Source organism: Muscardinus avellanarius, assembly GCF_963383645.1.
Source record: "Muscardinus avellanarius genome assembly, chromosome: 4".
Classification (NCBI taxonomy): Eukaryota; Metazoa; Chordata; class Mammalia; order Rodentia; family Gliridae; genus Muscardinus; species Muscardinus avellanarius.
Window position 1 is genome coordinate 101,864,291 of NC_137789.1, and position 24,619 is coordinate 101,888,909.

Below are 24,619 nucleotides of genomic sequence, written 5' to 3' on the forward strand. Positions count from 1 at the left end.
GTCAAAACTATCTAAAGACCAGGAAACGCAAATACTGCAACAGTCTGAAGGAGTGTAAAGACTTGTGACAACTAAATGCAATGTGCGATTCTGGATTTTAAAATGGGCACTTTGTTTAGGAGATAGGTTTATTTCCTTTCCTATAAAGGACATTATCAGAACAATGAATGATATCTGAATGGGATCTGCAGATTAGACTTTAGTATTACATTATTGTAAGCTTCCTAGCTTTGATGGGCATTCTGTAGCTATGTAGAAAAATACTCTCGTTTTCAGAAACTATAAACTAAGATCTTTTGGAGTAATGGGCATCATGTCTGAATACAGTCTCGAGATTCTTTTCTCACTCTCTCTTAGCAGATACATTTTCTTCAGGAGATATGTGGCAATGTCTGAAGGTAATTCTGGTTATAACTAGAGAGGAAGGGATTGTTACTGGATTCTAGTAGAGAGGCCGAGTATTTCCCAATATACAGGACCACCCTCCACAACTAAAAATTATTCAATACAAAATGTCAATAGTACTTTAGGCTAAGAAACCCTGATAGAAAGGGAAGAAAACACAGCACTACAGGCCATGGACTATCTCTTTACCACTTGGAATTGGGGTCACTGCTGTCTTTAATCAGATTAGAGATCCAATTCCAGAAATCCCAGATTCTCCTACTGGCCTATCAGCTACATGACAGTGTTTCTACTATTAACAGAGAGTAAGATAACTGCTGAGAATAGTTTACCTATATCCACCTATCTAGCCCCTCTCTTTCCCCTGGGTATGTGGGGCAAAAAAAAAAAATCTCTGGGAGAACTGACCTTTCTGTGAATCCTAATTTCTCATAAATGAAACAAAATCTGTGACATTTACTTACATGACCCTTTTCAGGGAATAAAATGTTAGGACTATTGGCTTTACTTATCCTACATCTTTTGAATGAGTTCAACCCCAGAGCTCTTTCTATTTTTATTTTAAAAGTTGCAATAATATTCTTCCGACACTTTTACATTGTGTTCATCAACAGTAAACAGGTATGCTGCGGTTGCCATGACCTGATTTACTTTACACCAAATAGATTCATTCAAAATCAGGTCAAGTACATATATATTGCTGTCTTCTAAGCTGTTAGTAGCAATGAAATTAACTCTAATATTAAGTTTAAGATTAAGTTACTGAACACAGGGACTAGAAAAGTGTCTCAGCCCTGGCATGTAAAAGACCCTGGGTTCTATCGCTAGCACTGCAAAATAACAACAAAGGGGGTGAACCTAAACACAAACAGGTACTTCATGAACTCAACTAAACAGAGTGAATTAACACAAGCAGACAAAATAAAAATTACTTCGAGAAACCTTTGAACACAATACTGACTAGTCACCCTTAGTAAAATATAAAAACAAAAAGAATTACAAATAAATCTTTTTATTTTATTTATTTTATTTTATTTTATTTTTTTTTTTTGGAAGACCCAATACCTCCAGACTACACTCCCAGACCTATTTTATACTTTTTTTTATATTCGGAAACAGGGTCTCCTAAGCCAGCGCGACTGGCTTCGAACTTGCGGGATCCTCCTGTCTCCGCCTCCCAAGCACAGGGATTACAAGCGTGCACCACAATGCCCGGCCAAAGAAATCTTTTCTACTCAGTGTTATTGTTCACAGTAATACTGGTATTATAATTTAGATACTTATGTAAAACAGAGAAAGTAAGCTAAGTTACAAAATTCTATCATGTTAAATTTTAAGTGAAACTATCAATATGAACTTATGGTTCGCTTTTTAACTTATTTCCTAGCTCTGGTGAGCCTTAAAACAACAAATATACTCAGTATTCAGATCTTGGTTCTATGTTATGTACAAATCTCAACAAAAAGAGCCAAGAGTCCTAGGACAGATGATTCCACAACTAAAACAAGTAAAGTACAAGATGAGCCTTGATTATCTTACTGCACAGAAAAGGAGCGCTCAGAGATGACTGGAATATATCAAAAGGACACAAGAAGCTGGATATTATAAGCACATGCTTATAATCCCAGGACTTGGGAGGCTAGCATGGGAGAATCATAGGTTCACAGACAGCCTCAGCAGCTTAGTGAGACCCTGTTTCAAAGTAAAAATAAAATAGGGCTGGAGGTATAGCTCAGAGGTAGAATACTTCTGTGTTCAATCCCTAGTACACTACACACACACACACACACACACACACACACACACACACACTAAAAGAAACACTTGAAAATGGTTGACATTGTCCAAAACTAAAATGGGGGGGAGGGGGGCATAGTGGTAATACACCTGTAATCCCAGTACCTGGGAGGCTGAAACAGGAGGACCACACAGTTGGAGGTCAGCACTTAGTAACTTTGCAAGACCCTGTCACTCTGTTTCAAAAAGGGACTGAAGGCATAGTTCAATGATAATTTCCCTGAGTTCACTCCTCAGTAAAACACACACACGCACGCATGCACACACCCACATGTGCGCTCACAGCAAAATCTCCTGGGTATAGTGGTGCATGCCTATAATCTCACTACTTAGTAAAGGCTGAGACAGGATTGCAAGTTCAAGACCAAGCCTCAGCAGCCCAGCAAGACCCCATTTCAAAACAAAAAAGCAGCAGGGCATGGTGATGCACGCTTGTAATCTCATTGCTTGGGAGACGGAGACAGGAGGATCACACAGGTTTGAAGCCAGCCTCACTGGCCTAAGAGACTGTTTCCAAATGAAAATAATATAAAAATAGGTCTGGGAGTATAGCCCAGAGGTAGAAGGGTTTCCAGGAACCCCAGTACCACCTTCCCCCCCAAAAAAAGAAAAAGAAAAAAGGGCTGAGGGTGTAGTGTGGAAGTACAATATCCCCGGGTCCAATCCTCAGTATCATATACACACAAAAAAAACTAAGACGAATAATTTACTACATTTAATACCTAAGATTTACTTTCTCTGCATATATTTAACTAGTGTACGATGGTGTCTTGACATGCATAGTGAGAAGACTGCTACAGATGGGCAAATTCCTTCCCTTCCCTATTCTTGCCTTAGTTCTCTTTTGTGTGTGTGTGTGTGTGTGTGTGTGTGTGTGTGTGTGTAAGAATGGCTAAAATTTATTCTCTTAGCAAATTCTCAGCATTATAATATTATTAGTTATATTCTTCCTACTCTACTCCTCAACTTATTTATCCTACATAACTGTATCCTTTGAATAACATCTCTCCCTCCCCCCTCGGTAACCACTTATTCTACTGTTTCTATATAGTCAATGTTTTTTAGTGAGATTGGAAAATCAGATTCTGTGTCTGGATTTTTTTTTTTTTTTCCCAGTACTAGGGATGGAACCCAGGGGCATTCTACCTCCAAGTTATGCCTCCAGCCCTATTTTTTATTCCTTATTTTGAAACAGGGTTTCACTGAGTTGCAAAGGGCCTCACTAAGTAGCTGAGGCTGTCTTTGAACTGCATCCTCCTGTCTCAGGCCTCCTGAATGCTAGGATTAAAAGCAGGCTTCACCATGCCCAGCTGTGTCTGGCTTTTTTTTTTTTTTTTTTTTGGTGATACCTTCAGGCTACACTCCCAGACCTATTTTATATTTTATTTGGAAACAGGGTCTCTTAAACCAACTGAGGCTGGCTTCGAACATTCGTGATCCTCCTGTCTCAACCTCCCAAGCACAGGGATTACAAGCGTGCGCCACCACGCCCGGCTTATTTTTATTTTATTTTATTGGAGGTACTGGGGGTGGAACCCAGGGGCTTTCTACCTCTGGGTTATACTCCCAGACCTATTTTATATTATTTGGAAACAGGGTCTCACTAAGTTGGTGAGAGCCTCACTAAGTAGCTGAGCCTGGCTTTGAACCTGATCCTCCTGTCTCAGCCTCCCAAGCATGGGGTATCACAAGCATGCGCCACCACACCCAGCTTGTCTGGCTCTTTTAACTTAACATAATTTCAATAAGTAAAATGTAATATAAGTAACACTTACTGAGTATATAGTGATGGGCAGGGTAAGAAGAGAAGAAGGAAAAGGGGGATTTTCTTTTTTGTATTAGTAGGTTTAAACCCAGAGACATTCTACCTCTGAGCTACACCCCCAGCCCTATTTACTTTTTTTAATTTTCAAATAGGGTCTCAGTAAGTTACTGATGGCCTTGTTATGATGTTGAGACTAGCCTCAAATCCATGATCCTTTTTGTCTCAGCCTCCCAAGTTTTGCAGACTGAGAGAAATCTACAGATTCCAGGTACTGAATGTAAAAGAAATAGCAATTAGAAACTCTCCATTCTGAAACAAAGTTTAACAAATGATGCAACAAAACTCAACAATGGATGCTTAAATAATGAGGTAAGACAATAAATGGAAATAAGATATGCATACTGTGTCAGAGTAACACCATGGAGTTTACTTATTAAATTACAAAAGAAAAAATATGCCTTTATTTTGAAGAAAGCTGGTGGTCATGACCTTAACTAGATGGTTAAAGGACATTTGGAGTAGAATAGACAACAGTACATATCTGTAACCTCAGCAATTTGGGAGGCTGAGGCAGGAGGTCAGCAAGTTTGGGGTTAGCCTCAGCACCTTAGGAAAACCGTTTCAAACAAAAAAGTTTAAAAGGAGATGGAAGCTGGGCGTGGTGACGCACACTTGTAATCCACGCACTTGGGAGGCTGAGACAGGAGGATCACACAGGTTCGAGGCCAGCCTCAGCTACTTAGTGAGGTTCTCAGCAACTTAGTGAGACCTAGTTTCCAAGTAAAATGTAAAATAGGTCTTGGAGTATAGCCCATAGGTAGAAAGCCTTTGGGTTCCACCTCCAGTACCACCAAAAAAAAAAAAAAGAGAGAGATAGAAATGCAGTTCAGAGATAAGAGCACCCCTGGGTTCAATCCCTAGTACTTAAGATAAAAAAGGTAAATCATTATTTACCTTATTCACTATGTTGACATGTCTATGGATGGTGCTAAAGTCAGAGTAAGTAAAACTGTTGGTATATTATTAGCATAAATCAAAGTAGAGTCTCCAAACTGTACTACAAGTCATATTCTTCACTTCTTCATACTATACATTAAAAAAAAGATAAAAAGCCAGTTTTACTTAATGCTCTTGATGGAGCAAAACAATTTTATGAAACTTTTTTGGGGGGAGGGACTTGGGATTGAACTCAAGAGCATTCTACCTCCGAGCTACACCCCCAGCTCTATTTTATTAATGTATTTATTTATTTATTTAATTTATTAATTTATTGGCACTGGGGGGTTGAACCCAGGGGCATTCTACCTCTGAGCTAAATTACCAGCCCAAATTTATTTTTATTTTGAAACAAACTTTCACTAGGTTGATGAGAGTCTCATTACTTGCTGTAGCTGTCTGTGAACCTGCAATCTTTCTGTCCTGGGATTACAAGTGTGAACCACCATGTCCAGCTTTTTTATTTTAAAATAGGGAGGGTCTAAGTTGTTGAGGGCCTCACTAAATTGCTGCTATCTTCCTGTCTCATCCTCTCAAGTACTGGTATTACAGGTGTGTACCACCATGCTACAAGCCATTATATTAACTCTTGACCCTTGACTACATTAACATTCTATTGTGACAAGACAAATATGCATAAACACTTCCACTGCATACAATGCATGAAGATTATATCAAGGGAAGATCACTTTTTGAGTTGTGTGCTAAACTAGCCACTTATTTCTGGAACATCATTCCTATCCTGAAAGTCTTGACAAAATATGCTTATTAAAATATGCTTATCCAGACTTTTCTTTTTTTTTTTTTTTTTTTTTGTGGTACTGAGGGTGGAACCCAGAGGCTTTCTACCTCCGGGCTATACTCCCAAACCTTTTTTTATATTTTATTTGGAAACAGGGTCTCACTAAATTGCTGAGAGCCTCACTAAGTAGCTGAGGCTGGCTTCGAACCCGTGTGATCCTCCCGTCTTAGCCTCCCAAGCGCAGGGATTACAAGCGTGCACCACCAAGCCCAGCTAGCTGGCATTTTCTTAAAAAAAGAACAAAGACAAACTATCTCTATCAATTGTTTTCCTCTAAGTATTTGGTGCCAATGGAAAAATTTAAACTTGCAAACATAAAATAAAACAACATTTTTTTCCTGGAACTAGAGATTGAACCCAGAGACATTCTACCTCCAAGCTATATCCCCAGCCCTATTTTTTTATTCTTTATTGTGAAACAGGGTCTCACTAAGTTGCAGCGGGCTTAAGTAGCTGAAGATGGCCACAAACCTGCAATCCACTTGTTGCAGCTTTCAAGTACTGGGATTACAAGTGTGTACCACCATAACCAGCTCACAAAACAAATATTTGAAGAACTTTTCTGATGACCCTGACAAAGATATTAATGGGAACTTCTGATACTATATAATGAAATGTATCACTATTAGTGTTCACCAGTGTTTTTCTTTTCTTTCCTTCTTTTTTTTTGCGCAGATCTGTGGATGGAACCCAGGGGCATTCAATCTCAGAGCCACATCCCCTGCCCTATTTTTTATTCTTTATTTTGAAACAGGGTCTAAATTGTGAAAGGTCTAAGTAGCTGAGGCTGTCCACGAACCACGATCCTCTGGTCTCAGCCTCTCAAATGCTGAAATATTAAGTGTGTGCCACCATGCCAGCTTTCAACCAGTGTTTTCTACATTATCCCTGTATCCTGTTACAAACCAGGCATGGGTAAAGGATCCATTCAAAATCCAAGACAGCAATGACTAACATCATGAAAGGTTCACTGGTAATGGTTTCAGATTCCAAGTTACAACTAATTTTTAATTTGCTGAGTTTTAGTATACTATCAGAATATCCAGAATCACTTGAAAAGGCTATCTAAAATACAGGTATGCTGGGCGTGGTGGCACACGCTTATAATCCCTGCGCTTGGGAGGCTGAGACAGGAGGATCGCACAGGTTCGAAGCCAGCCTCAGCTACTTAGTGAGGCTCTCAGCTACTTATTGAGACCCTGTTTCCAAATAAAATATAAAAAATAAGTCTGGGAGTATAGCCCGGAGGTAGAAAGTCTCTGGATTCCATCCCCAGTACCACCAAAAAAAATAAAATAAAATAAAATACAGCTATATATTTGTGTAAGGTTAAATTTTCTTTAAACATTTCAACCAATATAACACAATAAAACAGGACGGAGGAAGTATGAGAATCTTTCTTGAGTCAGACTTTTAAAGAAATCTACAAATATAAAACAATGTTATTCTCCTAATTTTTGCTTTGAAAATAACTTTTCATTACAATTTATATTAAGATGTAATGAGTTTAGTGCTATAAGTGAATCAGAAATAAATATACCTAAAATTAGTCCTACATTTCTGATATACTTGGATAGTAGTCATGTAATTAAAATCTCTTTGGGGTCCTCAATAAAATTTTTAAAAGCATAGTGATCTGAGACTTCCTAAAACTGATCAAAACTAGAATTTAACTTATGCCACACACAATTTTATATAAACTAAAAGCCTTACTTAGCCACCTAAGAGTATAAAATTATTGCACTATCACTTTGAAAAAATAATCCCCAATGGACTTGAACATAGGTAAAAGAAAAAAAATTAATCAGGCCATGAAAAATAGAAACATTCATATTCTAGTAGCTTAAAAGCAGTTTAATCAGCCCAACATGGTGGGGCACACTGGTAACCCCACTACTTGGGAGGCTGAGACACCGGAGGATCTCAGGTTTGAAGACAGGCCTCAACAATGAAGCAAGACTCTCAGCAATCTAGCAAGGTTTCAAAACAAAAAATAAAAACAAGGACTGAAGGTGTAGCTTGGAGGTAACCCACACACACACACCGGCTCAAAAATAAACACAGCAATTCAATCAATAAAATAAAAGGCACTGATTATCTCTAGCTGTAATGTATAAACTATTTGACAAGCTACTTAAAGGAATTAGTTTTCCCAATAAAAGTAAAGTCAAGCAAATTATTCTCTGTACTGTAATAGATTATTGACTTATATAATACATAAGAAATAGGATCCCGGAGCAGGGCATGGTGGCGGACACTTGTAATCCCCGCGATTGGGAGGTGGAGACAGGAGGATTGCGCAGGTTCAAATCCAGCCGCGCTGGTTTAAGAAACCCTGTTTCCAAATAAAAATATAAAAATTGTGCTGGGAGTGTAGCCCAGAGGTCAAAGGGCTTCCAGGAACCCCTGTACCACCAAAAAAAAAAAAAAAAAGAAAGAAAGAAATAGGATCCTAACCTTATTCTATATGTAGATAATTAAAAATATACTAAAAATTTGCACATAAAAATCTAATAAAAAACTCTTAGAGGAGAACACAAAGAAAAGCTACATGACAATGTATTTGGTAAGTATTTCTTGAGGCTGACACCAAAAGCATAAACAAAAAAAATTAGATTCCAAAATTTTTTATTTTTTTATATTAAAGGACCTACAAAATGGGATAATATATTTGCAAATCATGTATATGATATGGAACTCCTACAACTCAACAACAACAAAAAAATGTAATTCAAAATTGAGTATAAGCCAGGTGTGGTGGTGCACGCTTGTAATCCCAGCATTCAAGAGACTGAGACCAGAGGATTGCAGTTCGCAGATAGCCTCAGCTACTTAGTGAGGCCTTCCGCAACGTAGTGAGACCCTGTTTCAAATTAAAGAATAAAAAATAGGGCAGGGGATATAGCTTGGAGGTCAAATGCCTCTGAGTTCCATCTCTAGACACACGCACACACACACACACACAAAAACCTGAGTATAAAGAGCCAGGTGTGGTGGCGCACACTTGTAATCCCAGCATTCAGGAGGTTGAGACCAGAGGATCGCGGTTCACAGACAGCCTCAGCTACTTAGTGACACCCTTTGCAACTCAGTGAGATCCTGTTTCAAAATAAAAATAGGACAGAGGGTGTAGCTCAGAGGTCAAATGCCCCTGGGTTCCATTCCAGACTCGCCAAAAAAAAAAAAAGAGAGCGTAAAGGACTTCAAGTAGATATTTCTCAAAAAATAAACAAATGCCCAATAGGCATATAAAAAAGATGCTCTGTATCTCTAGTCATTAAGGAAATGCAAATCAAACCATAATGAGATACCACTTCATACCCATTAGAGTAGCTATTATCAAATTAATAAATGTTGGTGAGGATTTATAGAAACTGGATTCCTCTGGGCATTCCTGTGAGAATTTAAAATGGTATAGCCACTGTGCAAAGCAGTTTGGCAGTTTCTCAAGAAATTACAAGGCTACCATATGACCCAGCAATTCCACTCCTAGGTATACCTCCATAAAAACTGAAAGCAAAGACTCAAATAGATACACAGATGGTCCCTGACTTACGAGTTTTCAACTTTAGGATAGTGCGAAAATAATAGGCATTCAAAAGAAACTGTACTTTGAATTTTGATCTTTTCACAGGCTGGCAATATATAGTACAATATTCTCTTGTGATGCTGGACAATAGCAGCAGGCCTCAGTTCCCAACTAGCCACCCAATCACGAGCATAAACAAACAATACTTTAACATATCCAATATCCCTGTCTAAGAATCCCGAGTGTGTACCACCATACCTAGTAGTACAACATTCATAGTAGCATCCAAGAGATGAAGAGAAACAAAATGTAGGAAATGGATAAGTATGCATTCACACATGTGTCTCACATACACAGAATGCAATGTTTTTTTTTTTTCTTTGCAGGTCTAGGGATGGAACCCAGAGACATTTGACCTCCGAGCTATATCCCCTGCCCTATTTTTTATTTTTTATTTTTGAAACAGGGTCTCACTAAGTAGTTGAGGTTGTCCGCAAACCACGATCCTCTGGTCTCCATCTCCCGAATGCTGGGATTACAAGCGTGTGCCCCACCGGATTTTTTTTTGGAGGGTGGGGGGTATCAGGGATTGAACCCAGGGGCATTCTACTCCCCAGCCCTATTTTTTTTTTTTTTTTTGAAATAGGGTTTCACTAAGTTACATAGGGTCTCACTAAGAAGCTGAGGCTGGCCACAAACTTGGGATCCTTCTGAATCAATCTCCCAAGTACTGGGATTACAAGTGTGCACTCCTATGCCTGGCTCCTATTTTTATTTTGAAACAAGGACTTGCTAGATTGTTCAGTCTCACTATTTGGTGAGGCAGTCCTCGAACCTGTAATCCTCCTGTGTGAGCTTCCCAAATACTGAGATTACAAGCGTGCGCCACCACGTCCAGCTCCAGAATGGAGTATTATTTAACAGGAAAACAGAAATGAAATTCTGAAATATGATTAACATGGACTGACTTTAGAAACATCATGCTCAGTGAAATAAACCAAACAGAAGACCAAATATTATGACTCCATTGTTACTAAAAGTGCAAAGGGAAAAGAGGAAAATTATTGTTTCATGGGTACAGAAAGTTTTGTTCAGAAAGATGAAAAAATTGGGGGTGCTGTCGGTTGTCTAGCACTGAAAGTATTTAATAACACTAATTTGTACATGTGAGGATGGTTATATACATTATACATACTTACCAATTTAAAAAAAGTTACAATGCCTTGAAAAAAACTTCCATATATCCTTTGAAAGGCATTTGTCATGATGTTTGTTAATAGCATTCAAATAAAAAATTAAGATTTGAGCCCTTTAATAATAAATGAATAATAAAAATCACCGATGATACTTTACTTACCCGTTTGGGGCCACTAAAAATCTTTCTGGTATTTTCCTTTGATTTATCTCCTTGTTTATTTATCGGCTTCTTCACACTCTCAGGCACACCAGGCAAGTCCTCTGTAAAATCCAAGTTTTCTGAAATGGTAATCAAAACTATCTAGCTTTCTAATACCTTAAATTATCTACTAAACAACTTATGAAGTTTTTTCCCCCTGACACACCTTGGGAATAAGAATATAAAGGAATAAGAACACTATATTTGACAAACTACTCTTGTTATCACCCCATGCTTCATAATCCTGGTTGTTATGTGCTCTAGTTTTACTTTTTTAATGGCAAAAGAAAACACTTAATAAATTATTTTCTTTTAATTACTGGGGATCAAACCAGGGCATCACACATGCTAGGCAAGTGTTTTGCCATTAAGTTACATTCTCAGCCCTCCTAATAAATTTTGAAGTTCAAAGGTCATAGAGTTGCTGGAATATCATACATAAGATAATAACACTGGCAATGGTATAGTACACACACACACAAAAAAAAAAAAAAAACAGGTGGTATCTACCTTTAACATTTTTCTAGACTTTTTAAGTCCACTGAATTAGGCTGGCCTTCAACACTTACATCTACAAAGGCCATTTTTAAAAATCTGAAAAAGCCAGGTATGGTGGCGCACACTTGTAATCCCAGTACTTGGGAGGCTAAGACAAGAGGATCACAGGTTCGTAGCCAGCCTCAGCTACTTAGTGAGGCCTTCCACAATTTAGTGAGACTCTGTTTCAAAGTAAAGAATAAAAAATAGGGCTGAGGGTGTAGCTCAGAGGTAGAATGTCCCTGGGTTCAATCCTCAGTACCACAAATAATAATAATAAAAAGGAGAAACAAAAAAAAATAGCTATCCTTTGCAAAAGTTATAAAGTAACCTAGTACAATGTGGGTTCAATGATTTGTAGCTCTATACACACAACTAAAAAAGGTTTAGGCTAACCTTAACAAAAAGGGGTGATTTCTCTTTATCCCAAATTTTTAAAATGTTTAATGTTGTACACATTATAATATTATATAAAGACTCATATTCCACGTTGGGGTATTATCAAACAAATGGTCTTTAATTTTCTAAAGTTATTCAATATCACTCCAAGTTCTGAAAGTGATTCTAATCCCACCCCTCTCTGACCCACACCACCATTTTGTGGTGCTGGAGTTTGGGGGAAATCAAACCCCTGGGCCTCATGTTTGCTAGGCAAATACTTCACCACTGGGCCACATCCTCAGCCCTAATTTTTAACACACCTAAAGAAGTCTTATTACCCCCAAGATGAAAATTTCAGCAGATTTTTTTTTTTTTTTTTTTGGTGGCATTGGGGGATGGAACCCAGGGGCCTTTTACCTCTGGCCTACACTCCCAGACCTATTTTATATTTTATTTGGAAACAGGGTCTCTTAAACCAGCTGAGGCTGGCTTCAAACCTGCGCGATCCTCCTGTCTCAGCCTCCCAAGCACGGGGATTACAAGCGTGCACCACCACGCCCGGCTCAGCAGCAGATTTTTAAGTTCAGTTCATGGTAACTTGCTATCCAGGTTAGCACAAGAGTTAAGTATACTACAGCAACAAGACAAGAGCTCAGTTACTGCACAGCATTACTTACAGTTCTCAAGTGTCTAGTAATGTTGTCCTAAACTTCTGTTCTCCAAAAGGGATTCAAGACAACACTGGATAATTTCTGACAAAAGCTTTTTTGGGGTGGGGTGAGGGGACTTGCAGCAGGTAGTATGGAGTGAGCCTGCAAAGGGCTGGGATAGAGTTGAGCATGTGGAAGGCTCTGAGTTGAATCACCAGCAACAAAAAAAGAATGCTTCTAGTCTAGCAAATCATTTTCAGAACCAAATAAAACATGATGGTACAGGTAGTCTCAGATATAAAATATACTCTCCAGGAGATACTATATTTAAGAATACTATTATCATGAATAGAAGGGGTTGGGTGGGTATTGGGACTGAACTCAGAGGCATTCCACTTCTAAGATATATCCCAGGCCTTTTTGTTTTAAGAGCCTCATTAAATTGCCAAGGCTGGCCTGAAACTGGCCATCCTCTAGGTTCAGCCTCCAAATACTGGGATTACAGGTATGGGCTGCCCACCACACATAGCAAGAAAACTATAATTTTAATTCATGATAATGACTCCTTTTCTACAACCCAAATAGGACAAAAGCTTTATTTAACAAGTAAACAAAAAAAAAAAATGTGTGTGCTTTTATTAAGAGATCCTGCCGGTTAAGCTTTCATACACTTAACTGACAATCTACTCCACAAAGCCCTTGTCAGGTAAGGATGTGATTACAGCAGAGCTATGTTTCTTTTGTTTATCCTCTGACAGTGGAGACTGAACTAAGAGAGGACCTCATCAATGACCCTAGGATCCAAGGAGACAAACTGAATTTTCAATTAAAAGAAAAATTCCCTACTACTTTTCAATTTTATTAACTTAAGAGTTTGAGAATGCTTTAAACATTAATTTTAAGCCAACTACAAGAGACTTTAATTTCATTTTTCTAGTGCTTCCTGCATCATAACCATGTTGTCAGAACAGTTTCAAATGTCTAAAACCTTAAACTTAAGGCGGGCGTGGTTGTGCACCCTTGTAATCCCAGCACTTGGGAGGCTGAGACAGGAGGATCGCAGAGGTTCGAAGCCAGCCTACTTAGTGAGCCTCTCAACAACTTAGTGAGACCCTGTTTCCAAATAAAGTATAAATAGGTCTTGGAGTATATCCCAGAGTTAGAAAAGCCCCTGGGTTCCAAGCCCAGTACCACAAAAAAATAAAAACTAAAACCTTAACCTTATATCTCCACTGCATTTGGGTTTTCAGTTAAAATACCAAGATAATTGCTTTTCCTGCCTCATACATACACAGTTTAAAATTCTCAAGTTCTGGTCGGGCGTGGTGGCGCACACTTGTAATCCCAGTCCTTAGGAGGCTGAGAAAGGAGGATTGCAGGTTCACAGCCAGCCTCAGCTACTTAGTGAGGATCTCCACAACTCAGTGAGACTCTTTTTCAAAAAATAAAGAATAAAACTAGGGCTGGGGTGTAGCTCAGAGGTAGAATGTCCCTGCGTTCAATCCCCAGTACCACAAAATAAATAAAATAAAATTCTCAAGTGCTAATCACCAACTTAAAACACAAATATGAAGACTCCCTAATCTTTTTTCCAAGTAAAAAATAAAACTGAACTAGGGGTATGATGCTAAGGTAGAATGCTTCTGGGTTCCATCCCCATTACCACAAAATAAAATAAAATACTGTAGTCTTGGATAAGGTAAATTTGTGGTTCTAAATAGATACTTCTATGAAAATTAAACATAACAAAAATTTGAGTAAGTAGCAGCTGTGGATTTAAGTCTGAAAAACATAATTACTTTTCTTTTTGTGGCATTCTACCTCTGAGCCACACCTCCAGCATGTTTTATTTAAAAATAGGGTCTCACTAGGAATCACACTACTTGCTGAGGCTGTCCTCAAACCTGTGATTATCCTATCTCAGCCTCCCAAGTACTGAGTTTACAAGCATGCACCCCCACACCCAGCTACGTATTTACTTTTTATATATACATATATACACATAATTCTTACCTGCATTATTTGTACTAGACTGACTGTCCTGAGAATTGTCATTGCTGTCTGGAGGAGGCTGCAAGGAGGGTGATGGAGCTGTTTTAGTTCTTTTTTTGCTAGTTTTTCTTTCCACCTGACAGTCATCATCATCTTCATCGTCACTTTCACTGAGCTCATCAAAACCAAAATACTTAATTTTGTAATTAGAACTTCCAGAACCTCCTTCATCACCTCCTGTCTCATCATGATCTTCAAAACCAAAAAATTCAAGTTTAACATCCTTTTTGGATTTAGTATTACTAGGTCGAAATCTAGTGGTGGTCTTAGATGTTGCAATATCTGCCTTTTTTCTGAGACGGCCAGCTTCTCCCAGATCTGCAGGAGTGGAAGCAGTGAACTCATCCATGCTTCGTTCCATGGTATCCTGTATAGTAACATTACAAACTGACAAGCAAGATGGATGCAAAACAGTGTAATCTCTAGTCCGTCCAACAGTTCCTCTAAAACTGGTCCCACAACTTACACCACCTTTTTTTGCCTGATTCAGGCCATCTTTACTTGATTCACTGTTTGCTTTGGCTAAAGCCTGACTGGTGCCATCCATTAGCTTATCAAAATTTGATGCTCCTTGTGAGGATTTAGCCTTATTGGCCCTACAGTACGTCCTACAGTTGCTTGGCCTAAGAACACTTTGTACAATGTCTTCCTCAATGGCTTCATTTAGATTTTCCAATCGGTTTTTTAAATCCTCATCCTTCATCTCCAAAAGGGGATCACTATCCAAACTTAAAATGCAATCTTCTGATCTGATCTCTTCTAGATTATCCCATTCATACAAACCAGTTCTCACAGACCCCTTGATTGGAGATATTTCAGATGAAGATTCCGAACTTTTCCCAAACTGGGAGTTCCACGTATCATTTGTTTCCTTAATTTCATCAATTTTGTATCCAGAAGCCACTGTGGTGTCTGTGTTGGGCTTCTTAGTACTGTCTTCAGCATTTTTGTGAAAATGGTGACTATTTTTTTCATGTTCTTCACTAAAATTATCCACCTTATCTATAAAAATGAAAAATAAAGACATGAGTGGCATCAACATACAAGTTAACAAGTAGCAAGGATATGTGGCTAATAGTGCAGAGCCAGTTAACTTTGAAATAATTATAATAACTTCAAATCGTAAAGAAATTAATGTTTACACACCAGATATGTCCCCTCCTACCTTTTCATTAGTGTTCTCATATCTTCTAGCAACCTATCCCCAGATTTCCAAGTCCTTAAAATTGTCAACCTACACTTCTCACAAGAGATTTTGGCAATGTTAAGCAAATGAATCAATTCAGAATGACATAAAAGTTGACACACAACTTTAGTGGAATCATAGGATTTTCAAATAAGGATGCTTAAATTAAAAATTATTTAGTAGCCGGGCATAGTGGCACATGCTTGTAATCCCAGCATTCAGGAGGCTGAGACTGGAGGATCACGGTTCGTGGACAGCCTCAGCTATTTAGTGAGGCTCTCTGCAACTCGGTGAGACCCTGTTTCAAAATAAAGAATAAAAGATAGGGCAGGGGATGTAGCTCAGAGGTCAAATGCCTCTGGGTTCCATCCCCAGGCCCGGAAAAAAAAAAAAAAAAATTATTTAGTAAAGCCAAGCATGGTGGTGCATACTTGTAATCCCAGCACTCGGGAGCTGAAAACTGGAGGATCGCAGTTCGCAGACAGCCTCAGCTACTTAGTGAGGCCCTCCGTAACTTAGTAAGACCCTGTCTCAAAATAAAAAGAAAAATAAGGCAAGGAATGTAGCTCCAAGGTCAAATGCCCCTGGGTTCCATCCCCAGACCCGAAAAAAAAAAATTATTTAGTAAAAAATGCCAGGCGTGGCGGCACACACTTATAATCCCAGCATTTGGGAGGCGGAGACCGACTGGAGGATTGGAGAATCACAGTTCACAGACAGCCTCAGCTACTAAGTAAGGCCCTTTGCAACTCAGTGAGACCCTGTTTAAAAAAATAAAAAGACTGAAAAATAGGGCTAGAGGGCTCAAAAGTAGAATGCCCCTGGGTTCAATCCCTAGTACCGCAAAAAAAACCAAAAAAATGTATTTAGTAAACATTAGCAAGCTTAACACAGTTAATAAAAGACAACAGTGTTTGTGTTTATCTCGGGGCAGGGTTGCTCATAATGTATGCTAGTTTTGTCTAGAAACCTGCCCACAAATCAGGTTTCTCTAGCTATGTCCATTCATTCTTCCTTTTTTTTTTTTCTCATTCATTCTTCTAAAAGCCACACAGCCTCAAGGAATTTTTAATTTTTAGTTCTGGTACCTAAATATCTACAGTATCTCTTTATGTATACCAGCCACTAATAAATCTTAACCTGCTTATTCACTTTATACTTGGGGAATTTATTTTTGTTGCCTTAAATTTTTATCATCAGAAACATTTTTCCCTTTCCAAAAGAGAGATGGAAATGTGATTCCAACTGTTGTTATGATTAATACCCTCAGCACTTATTAGTAGAAAAACTCTGGCAATAACACTTGGGAAGCTAAGACAGGAGGACCACAGGTTTATAGCCAACCTCAGCAACTTGGCAAGGCCCTCCAAAATTTAGTGAGATCTTATTTCAAAATATAAAATAGGACTGGCAATGTAGCTAAGAAGCAGAATGCCCCTGGGTTCAATCCCACCCACCCCCCGGCCCCCCCCACACACAAAAACACCTACTGGCAAAATGTTTATGCCAAACAAGAGCCAAGCTTTGTGATGCATGCCTATAATCCCAGGACTTGGAAGGCTAAAATAGGAGGATTACAGGTCATAGCATTGGAAACTTAGGAAGACCTTTAACAATTTAGTGAGGTACTTTCAAATTAAATTAAAAATTATTTAAAAACCATTAAAAATATATTTAATGATAAAATACACTGTCTGGAATTTGCTTCTGGTAGAGATAAAAAAAACAAAACCTATTGGCTATGAATTTATGTTTATTGAAGCTAACAATGTATACACCTGCCTAAACCTACTTTAGTCAGTACATACAAACATACATATACATATACATACACAGGAGAATCGCATTTCACTAAATGAAAGATGCTAGACTGGAAAGGCCACGCATAATGTATAATTCCAAGTACACTGCAAGGTTCTGCAAAAACAAAACTACATGGCGATGGAGCAAATCAGGGATGTCAATGGTAGGAGATGAGAAAAGGAACCAACCTAAAAAATAAATAGCGCTATTATTTGTGGTGTTAGGGATCAAAACCAGGACCTTTCACAAGCCACTGAGCTACATCCACATCTCAAAGAACTTTTTAAGGTGATGGAAATTGCCAATATCTTGGTAGTAGTATAGTGTCTATACAACTGCAGACATTTCCATGTAAATACAACTTTTTTCTTCGATACTACACTAGGTTTTTGTTGTTGTTTTTGCGGGTCTGGAGAAGGAACCCAGGGGCATTCGACCTCCGAGCTACACCCCCTGCCCTATTTTTTATTCTTTTATTTTGAAACAAGGTCTAAGTTGCAGAGGGCCTCACTAAGTATCTGAGGCTGTCTGTTAACTGTGATCCTGTCACAGCCTCCCAAATGCTGGGATTATAAGCATGTACCACCACACCCAGCCACACTAGGTATTTTCCATTTGTTCTTCAAAACCACTCTCTATTCCCCAGAAAGCTGATCTGTATACTACGTCCCTGGTAAGCATGACACTGGGTCTGTAGTCCCAGCTACTTCAGAGGTGGGGGCAGGTCATCTCCTGAGCTCAGGAGTTCAAAACCAGCACAGGGACAAACATAGTGAAACCCTTCTCAAAAAAAAAAAAAAAAAAAAAAAAAATCTTCACCCTCAGGCTTTAGCCAGGTTCAATTCGTGAAGAGCCCTAGCAAGACAAAGGAGAGAAAAGGTTACTTCCCACATTTTAGTCCTCCACACCTTCAACAAAAGGATAATGCTCCTCTTAAAGTGGCCTCCTCTGAATGGCTCTGGGTCTCACTGGGTCTGGGGGACAAAGGCTTCACTACAACTAACCAAGGTTAGGGCCTCAACCCTTGTGATTTCTCTACATTCCTCCCACACCTCTGTAACATCTTTATAAATAAACCCTCCTATTAGCCAACTTGGGCATGCCATCTGTTCCAAGTTAGGACCTGGACTGACAAAGACGTAAACATTAAAAACATGAGGGGAAAAGTATATGAAATAAGAAGAGTTTTTATCTTTTGTTTGCTTTTTCTTGGTACTGAGGGCTAAATTTGGGAGTGTTCTAACATTGAGTTACATCTCAGCCTTCTTTTTTTAGAGACAGGGTTTAAGTTGCCCAGGCTGGCATCAAACTTGTGGTCCCCTGTTACCTCAGTCTCCTGAGTAGCTGGGATCATAGGTACAACTACATACCTGGTGAAACATGTATTTTAAAAACATAGATGATGTGTGAACAAAGAAAGTTGATAATTATTTTTCCAAGAAAATTTGGTACTAGAGCCACCAAGACTCCCATCTGCTTCTCTAGGTCATGATCTAAAACGTAAACTTTGTCACCTGTGTCGTCCTCTACAATATGTAAATGTGCCTCCAGTTCTTTCCTACCTCTAATGCAACCCAGAAGCATCACCACCTACCCACAGAAGCCCCTTCTTTTCTGCTGAGGCTGGTGCTGCCTTTCTAATCATCTCAATATGTCGTCTACCACCGTCCTATTCTCTTTTCTGGGGGGAAAGGTGTACTGGGGACTAAACCCAGGGGCATTTTTATCTTAAGGATATACTTCATGCCCCCTCCCCTTTTTACATTTTTTAATTTTGAAACAGGGTCTCACTCAATTGCTGAGGGTTCTCCCTCTTTGTTTTCTTTTGTACAGGGGATTCAACTCAGGGGCATTGTAACCCCAAGCTATACCCCCAACCCTTTTATTTTTTATTTTGTTGTTGTTTATTGTGTTGTTGTTGTTTGCAGTCTGGGGATGGAACCCAGGGACATTCTACCTCCAAGTTACACCCTCAGTCTTATTTTTTATTCTTTACTTTGAAACAGGGTCTGAGTTGCAAAGGGCCTAAGAAGCTGAGGCTGTCTGCTGTGATCCTCCCCTCTCAGTCTCCCAAATCCTGGGATTATTTAAGGATTTTACACCAGATTTATGATTAGCCTCCTTCATTCCAGTTGTCATTATACTAAATTCCACCAAATTCTAACCCTTTGACTCCTCAGTTCCATTCTGTCATCATTAACAATCTTCTCCCACAATCTCAACCACCACCTGTTTTATCCAGAAACTTATTTTTTTTAATATTATTTTTTGGTGGTACTGAGGTTGGAACCCAGGAGCCTTCTACCACCGGGTTATGCCCTCAGCCCTATTTTATTTTTTATTTGGAAACAGGGTCTTGCTAAGTTGCTGAGAGCCTCATAAGGTTGCTACAGCTTCGAACCTGCAATCCTCCTGTCTCAGCCTTACAAGTACTGGGATTACAGCCGTGTGCTACGATGCCCAGCTTATCTTCTAAATATTAAATTGAATAACTCACTTCTTTTATTACAACCTACCATCAAACTTGCTTGTTCCAGTACTTCCATTCTTGACTTTTATTTAGTAAAATTCTCAGTAAAGCACACCACATCTCTCCTACCCATCAGCCCTTTCTGGGTGCTAACAGTTTTAAATTCCACAGTCTGTCATCTCAACTGCTATCAGGGCAGTATCCTAAATCCCCTTCCTTCCCTTACCCCTTCATTTCATATACTATCTGACAAAATGCCGATCCCAGATCTTCCCCCCCCCCCCCCAGTACTGGGGATGGAACCCAGGGGCATTCTACCTCCAAGCTAAACCCCCTCAGACCTATTTTTTATTCTTTATTTTGAAACAGGGTCTCAATGAGTTGCAAAGGGCCTTACTAAGTAGCTGAGGCTATCCACAAACTGCAATCCTTCTGTCTCAAGCCTCCCAAATGCTGGGATTACAAGCATGCATCACCATGCCTGGCTCCAGATACTCCTATTATCCTCTGCAATACTGTGTACAGTTTAATAATGGGACACACTAAATGGGAGGAGTGGTACATGCATATAATCCCAGATACTCAGGTGGCTAAGACAAAGGATTGCAAGTTTTAAGATAGTCCTGGGCCACTTAGCAAGACCTTGTTAAAAATATATTTTTTTAAAAAAGGAGGGGAGAAAAATTTATATTTGCTCAATGAGTAGATTAATGACCATGAGTCTTTGGTAATACCACCTTCAACAAAAGTCTCAATAATATCCAGAAATTCTATCTTGTCTCTAGACAGCTCACACTTTTACTTTAGGTAACAGCTCTCTGAACTTTTACCCATTTTCCTCAAGCCTCCAGGTTAATCTGCCTTTCTTTCTTGGTTCTCTCTGTACTTTATGGGGGGAAAAAAAACCACAAAGCTCTCAGCTATAAACCACCTTAACTTCCTCCTCCCACTAAGCTCACCTTTTCATCCATCTTTCCTCCTATTCAGGAAATGCAGCATCCCTTCTCCCAAGACCACGCTCCCCCTGTGCTTTGGGATGCTTAAGGCATTTCCATGCATTAAAAAAATCTTCCAGAACCTTTTTCCCTCTAGCTGTCCTTTTTCTTTCCTTCTCCCTTCAAACATCTTTATCAAATTGTATACACTTGCTACCTTCCTCAAACCACTCCAACAGAACTGCAAATCCAAAAACTGCTTTGCAATCCTCATTTTAGTTGACTTTGTAGCAAACTCAATTCCATTGATGCTTTTGTGAAAAACTTTTCTGCTGGCTTCTGTAACACAAGTGCTAATTTCCCTTCAACAGCTCTAGCAGCTTTTCTTCTTCTTTTTTTTTTTTTTTTTTTTGTGGTACTGGGGATGGAACCCTTCTACCTCCAGGCTATACTCCCAGACCAATTTTTATATTTTATTTTATTTGGAAACAGGGTCTCTTAAGCCAGCAAGGCTGGCTTCGAACCTGCAGGAGATCCTCCTGTCTCTACCTCCCAAGTGTGGGGGATTACAAGGGTACACCACCACGCCCAGCTAGTTTCTTCCTCTTTTATCCATCTACTTAGTACTAGAAGTTCTTCATAGCTTAGTATTAATACTTTTTCCTCTTACACTATCCTTAATGACTTCATCTAATCTTTTTTTATGTAATTAAAAAAAAATTTTTTTTTGGCTGGTACTCAGGATTGAACCCAGGGACATTCTTACCTCTGAGTTACAACTCCAGCCCTATTTTATTTTTTGTTTTGACACAGGATCTAAGTTGCTAAGACTAGCTTCAAACCTCCAAACCTCCAATCTCAGCCTCCCAAGTACTGGGATTACAGGCAAGCACCACCATGTGTCCGGTTCATCTAAACCATTACTTTCAAATAACATTTGTATAAAAACTAAAATAAATAAATAAATAAATAACATCTGTATACTGAATTTCACATTTATCATCTCTAATAAGGCTTCTTACATTCCATCCCAATAGATGTACCTCTTTTTCTTTTCTTTTCTTTTTTTGGTGGTGCTGGGGATGGAATCTAGGGGCTATACTCCCAGACCTATTTTTTTTTATACTTTATTTGGAAACAGGGTCTAAGTTGCTGAGAGCCTCATTATTTAGCTGAGGCCAGCTTTGAAGGAGTGCGATCATCCTATCTCAGCCTCCCAAGCATGCACCACCACACCTGGTCAGATGTACCTCTTAAACATAATCTCACGAACATCTCAAATCCAACCAAAACCAAAATCTTAAATTGTCCCTCAAATATTCCTGATCTCAGTAAATTACATATCTGAGAATCATTGTTGTCTCCTTATTGGCCATTCTTTTTTTTTTTTTTTTTTTTTCTTTTTGGTGGTACTGGAGATGGAACTCAGGGGCATTCTACTTACAAACAAACTACACCCTCAGCCCTATTCTTTATTATCTTGAAACAGGGTCTCACTGAGTTGCAAAGGGCCTCACTAAGTAGCTGAGGCTATTTGCAAACTGCATCCTCCTGTCTCAGCCTCCCAAATGCTGGGATTACAAAAATGTGCCACTTCGCCCACCTCAACCATTTGTAACCTTTTTCAGTGCACCAGCAGATAAGTATCAGGTTAAATGTCAGCCTTATCCACACTACCCCATCCCTACACAAGGCAAATAAACCAATTATGCATCCAACAGCAACCTATAGTTTCCAATAATTTTCAGTATATTTGTAATTTATTCTGAAGCAAATATGGTCACTGGGATGTAAAAAGACAAGAAAGAATTAAGTCAATCTTGTTCATGACACCCACCCAATATGCAGCATATGAGACAATAAAGTAATAGCTGCTCACTGGAAGGAAGGTATTCCCCAGACATTCTGTGGACAAATCTATTCTGCTCTACCTTCCAGGATTTGGAAAAGTTAAGGACCACTCCTAAAGACAGAATGCTGCACAAAAAAAAATCTATGAACCAGATGTGGTGGAGCATACCTCACACCTGTAATTCTAGTATTTGGGAAGCAGAAGACAGGAAAAATCACAGGTTAAAGGCTAAGGCACAGTAACTTAGCAAGACCCTGTTACAAAGTAAAAGATAAGGCTCCAGTCAGGCATGGTGGCATATGCTTGCAATCCCAGTACTTGGGAGACTGATACAGGAGGATCATAGGTTCAAAGATAGCTTCAGCAAGTAGTGAGACTCCATCAACATAGTGAGACCCTGTTTAAAAATAAAAAATAGGGCTGGGAGTATAGTTCTGAGGTAGAATGCTCCTGGGCTCAACACTCAGTAAAACACACACACACACACACACACACACACACACACACACCCCTTCATAAATTATTTGGCTCTACGGCTACAGAATACATGTGGAAAATGCTTGGAAAAACAAAGTAAGCTGGATATGGTGGTGCAGCACACCTATCTATACTCCTAATATTTAGGAAGCTAAAACAAGGATCACATGTTGGAGTCTAGCCTGAACTCAGTGGTAGAGCTCAATCTCCAGTAACACAAAGAGAAAACAAAAAAAAACAAAGTATAAAGTACCAAACAAATGTATTTTCTTTGTGTTCCAAGCAGTTATCATGACCAGCAGATTAACAACTCTATTCCTAGAGGCCAGAGATCTCTCTCTCTCTTTTTTTTTTTTTTTTTTTTCCTTTGGTGGTACTGGGGCTCCTGAAAGCCTTTCTACTTCTGGGCTACACTCCCAGACCTATTTTTTTATATTTTTATTTGGAAACAGGGTCTCTTAAGCCGGCGCGGCTGGCTTTGAACCTTCCCGATCCTCCTGTCTCTACCTCCCAAGTGCGGGGATTACAAGCATGCGGATTACAAGCATGCGCCACCACGCCCGGCAAGATCTTTTTATTTTTTGTGGTACTGGGGATTGAACTCAGGGACATTATCTCCAAGCTATACCTTCAGCCCTATTTTATTCTTTATTTTGAAATAGGGTCTCACTAAGCTGTGGAGAGCCCTCACAAGTTACCAAGGGTGACTGTGAACCTGCGTACTCCTTGTCTCAGCTTCCCAAGTTTTGGGATTATAAGCATGTGCCACCATACCCAGCCAGAGATGGTTAACTTAAGAGTATCTTTAGTTTTCACATATTACCACATGGCTGGTATTCAATCTAGATCAATGGACTCCTGCACTTTTGTTAGAATTCAAACTTTGAAAATGATACTCCTTTTGCACAGACACAGTCTTTTAAGAATAAAAAATAGGGCTGGGAGTATAGCTTAGAGGTCGAATGCCCCTGGGTTCAATTCTCAATACCACAAGGGGGGGGAGGGAGAGACTGGAAATGTAGCTCATGGTGGAGTGCCTTGACTAGCAATGTGCGAGACCCTAGGCTCAATCTCCACGGAGGGAGAAAAAAAGGAAACGGGAGGAGAAGGAAGAAGTTTATTTCCAACATCAAGATAAAACTGATCTTAAGGTTTACAGTCTTAACTATATGGCTTTGAATAAGACAAAATTAAATTCATTTATATCAGAATACAATAGCACTGTATGAAAAGAAAACATGGGATGTTTCACCCATCTTTTACTTAGTTCAAGTTATCCAACTTCCAATCTATGCTGTACTTTCTATATGAGAATAAAGCTTTTTTCTCATGATTGTAATTAAGGACAATATATATAAAAGACTTAGCACACGTAGGAACTAAACAAATAATGAGTCTTTTAGCATTTTTCTTTACAACAGTTGATTTTAGGAATTATTTAAATATATTCTACAAAAGAAATCCATTTACTATCTAAAGGCAAGTTACTTGCCAATACTATACGTTCAGTTTTTTCTTTCTTTTTTCTTTTCCTGTACTGAGGATTGAACCCAGGGAGCATTCTACCCCTGAGCTACACCTTAGCC

At 39.1% G+C, this 24,619-nt stretch overlaps 1 protein-coding gene across 2 annotated transcripts in view; it reads right to left on the bottom strand.

Annotated features, from left to right (window-relative positions):
* The window catches only part of WAPL (WAPL cohesin release factor), a gene marked incomplete at both ends in the record, with an annotated part of 96,812 nt that overhangs the window by 62,696 nt on the left and 9,497 nt on the right, over positions 1 to 24,619 (bottom strand). Inside the window, 2 exons of one of the 2 annotated variants that reach the window (XM_080695358.1) lie at positions 10,652 to 10,770; positions 14,272 to 15,312. In XM_080695358.1, the coding sequence (XP_080551484.1) occupies positions 10,652 to 10,770; positions 14,272 to 15,312 (1,160 nt within the window). The remainder of the gene's footprint in view (positions 1 to 10,651; positions 10,771 to 14,271; positions 15,313 to 24,619) is intronic. The other variant, XM_080695357.1, reaches the window with a different exon arrangement.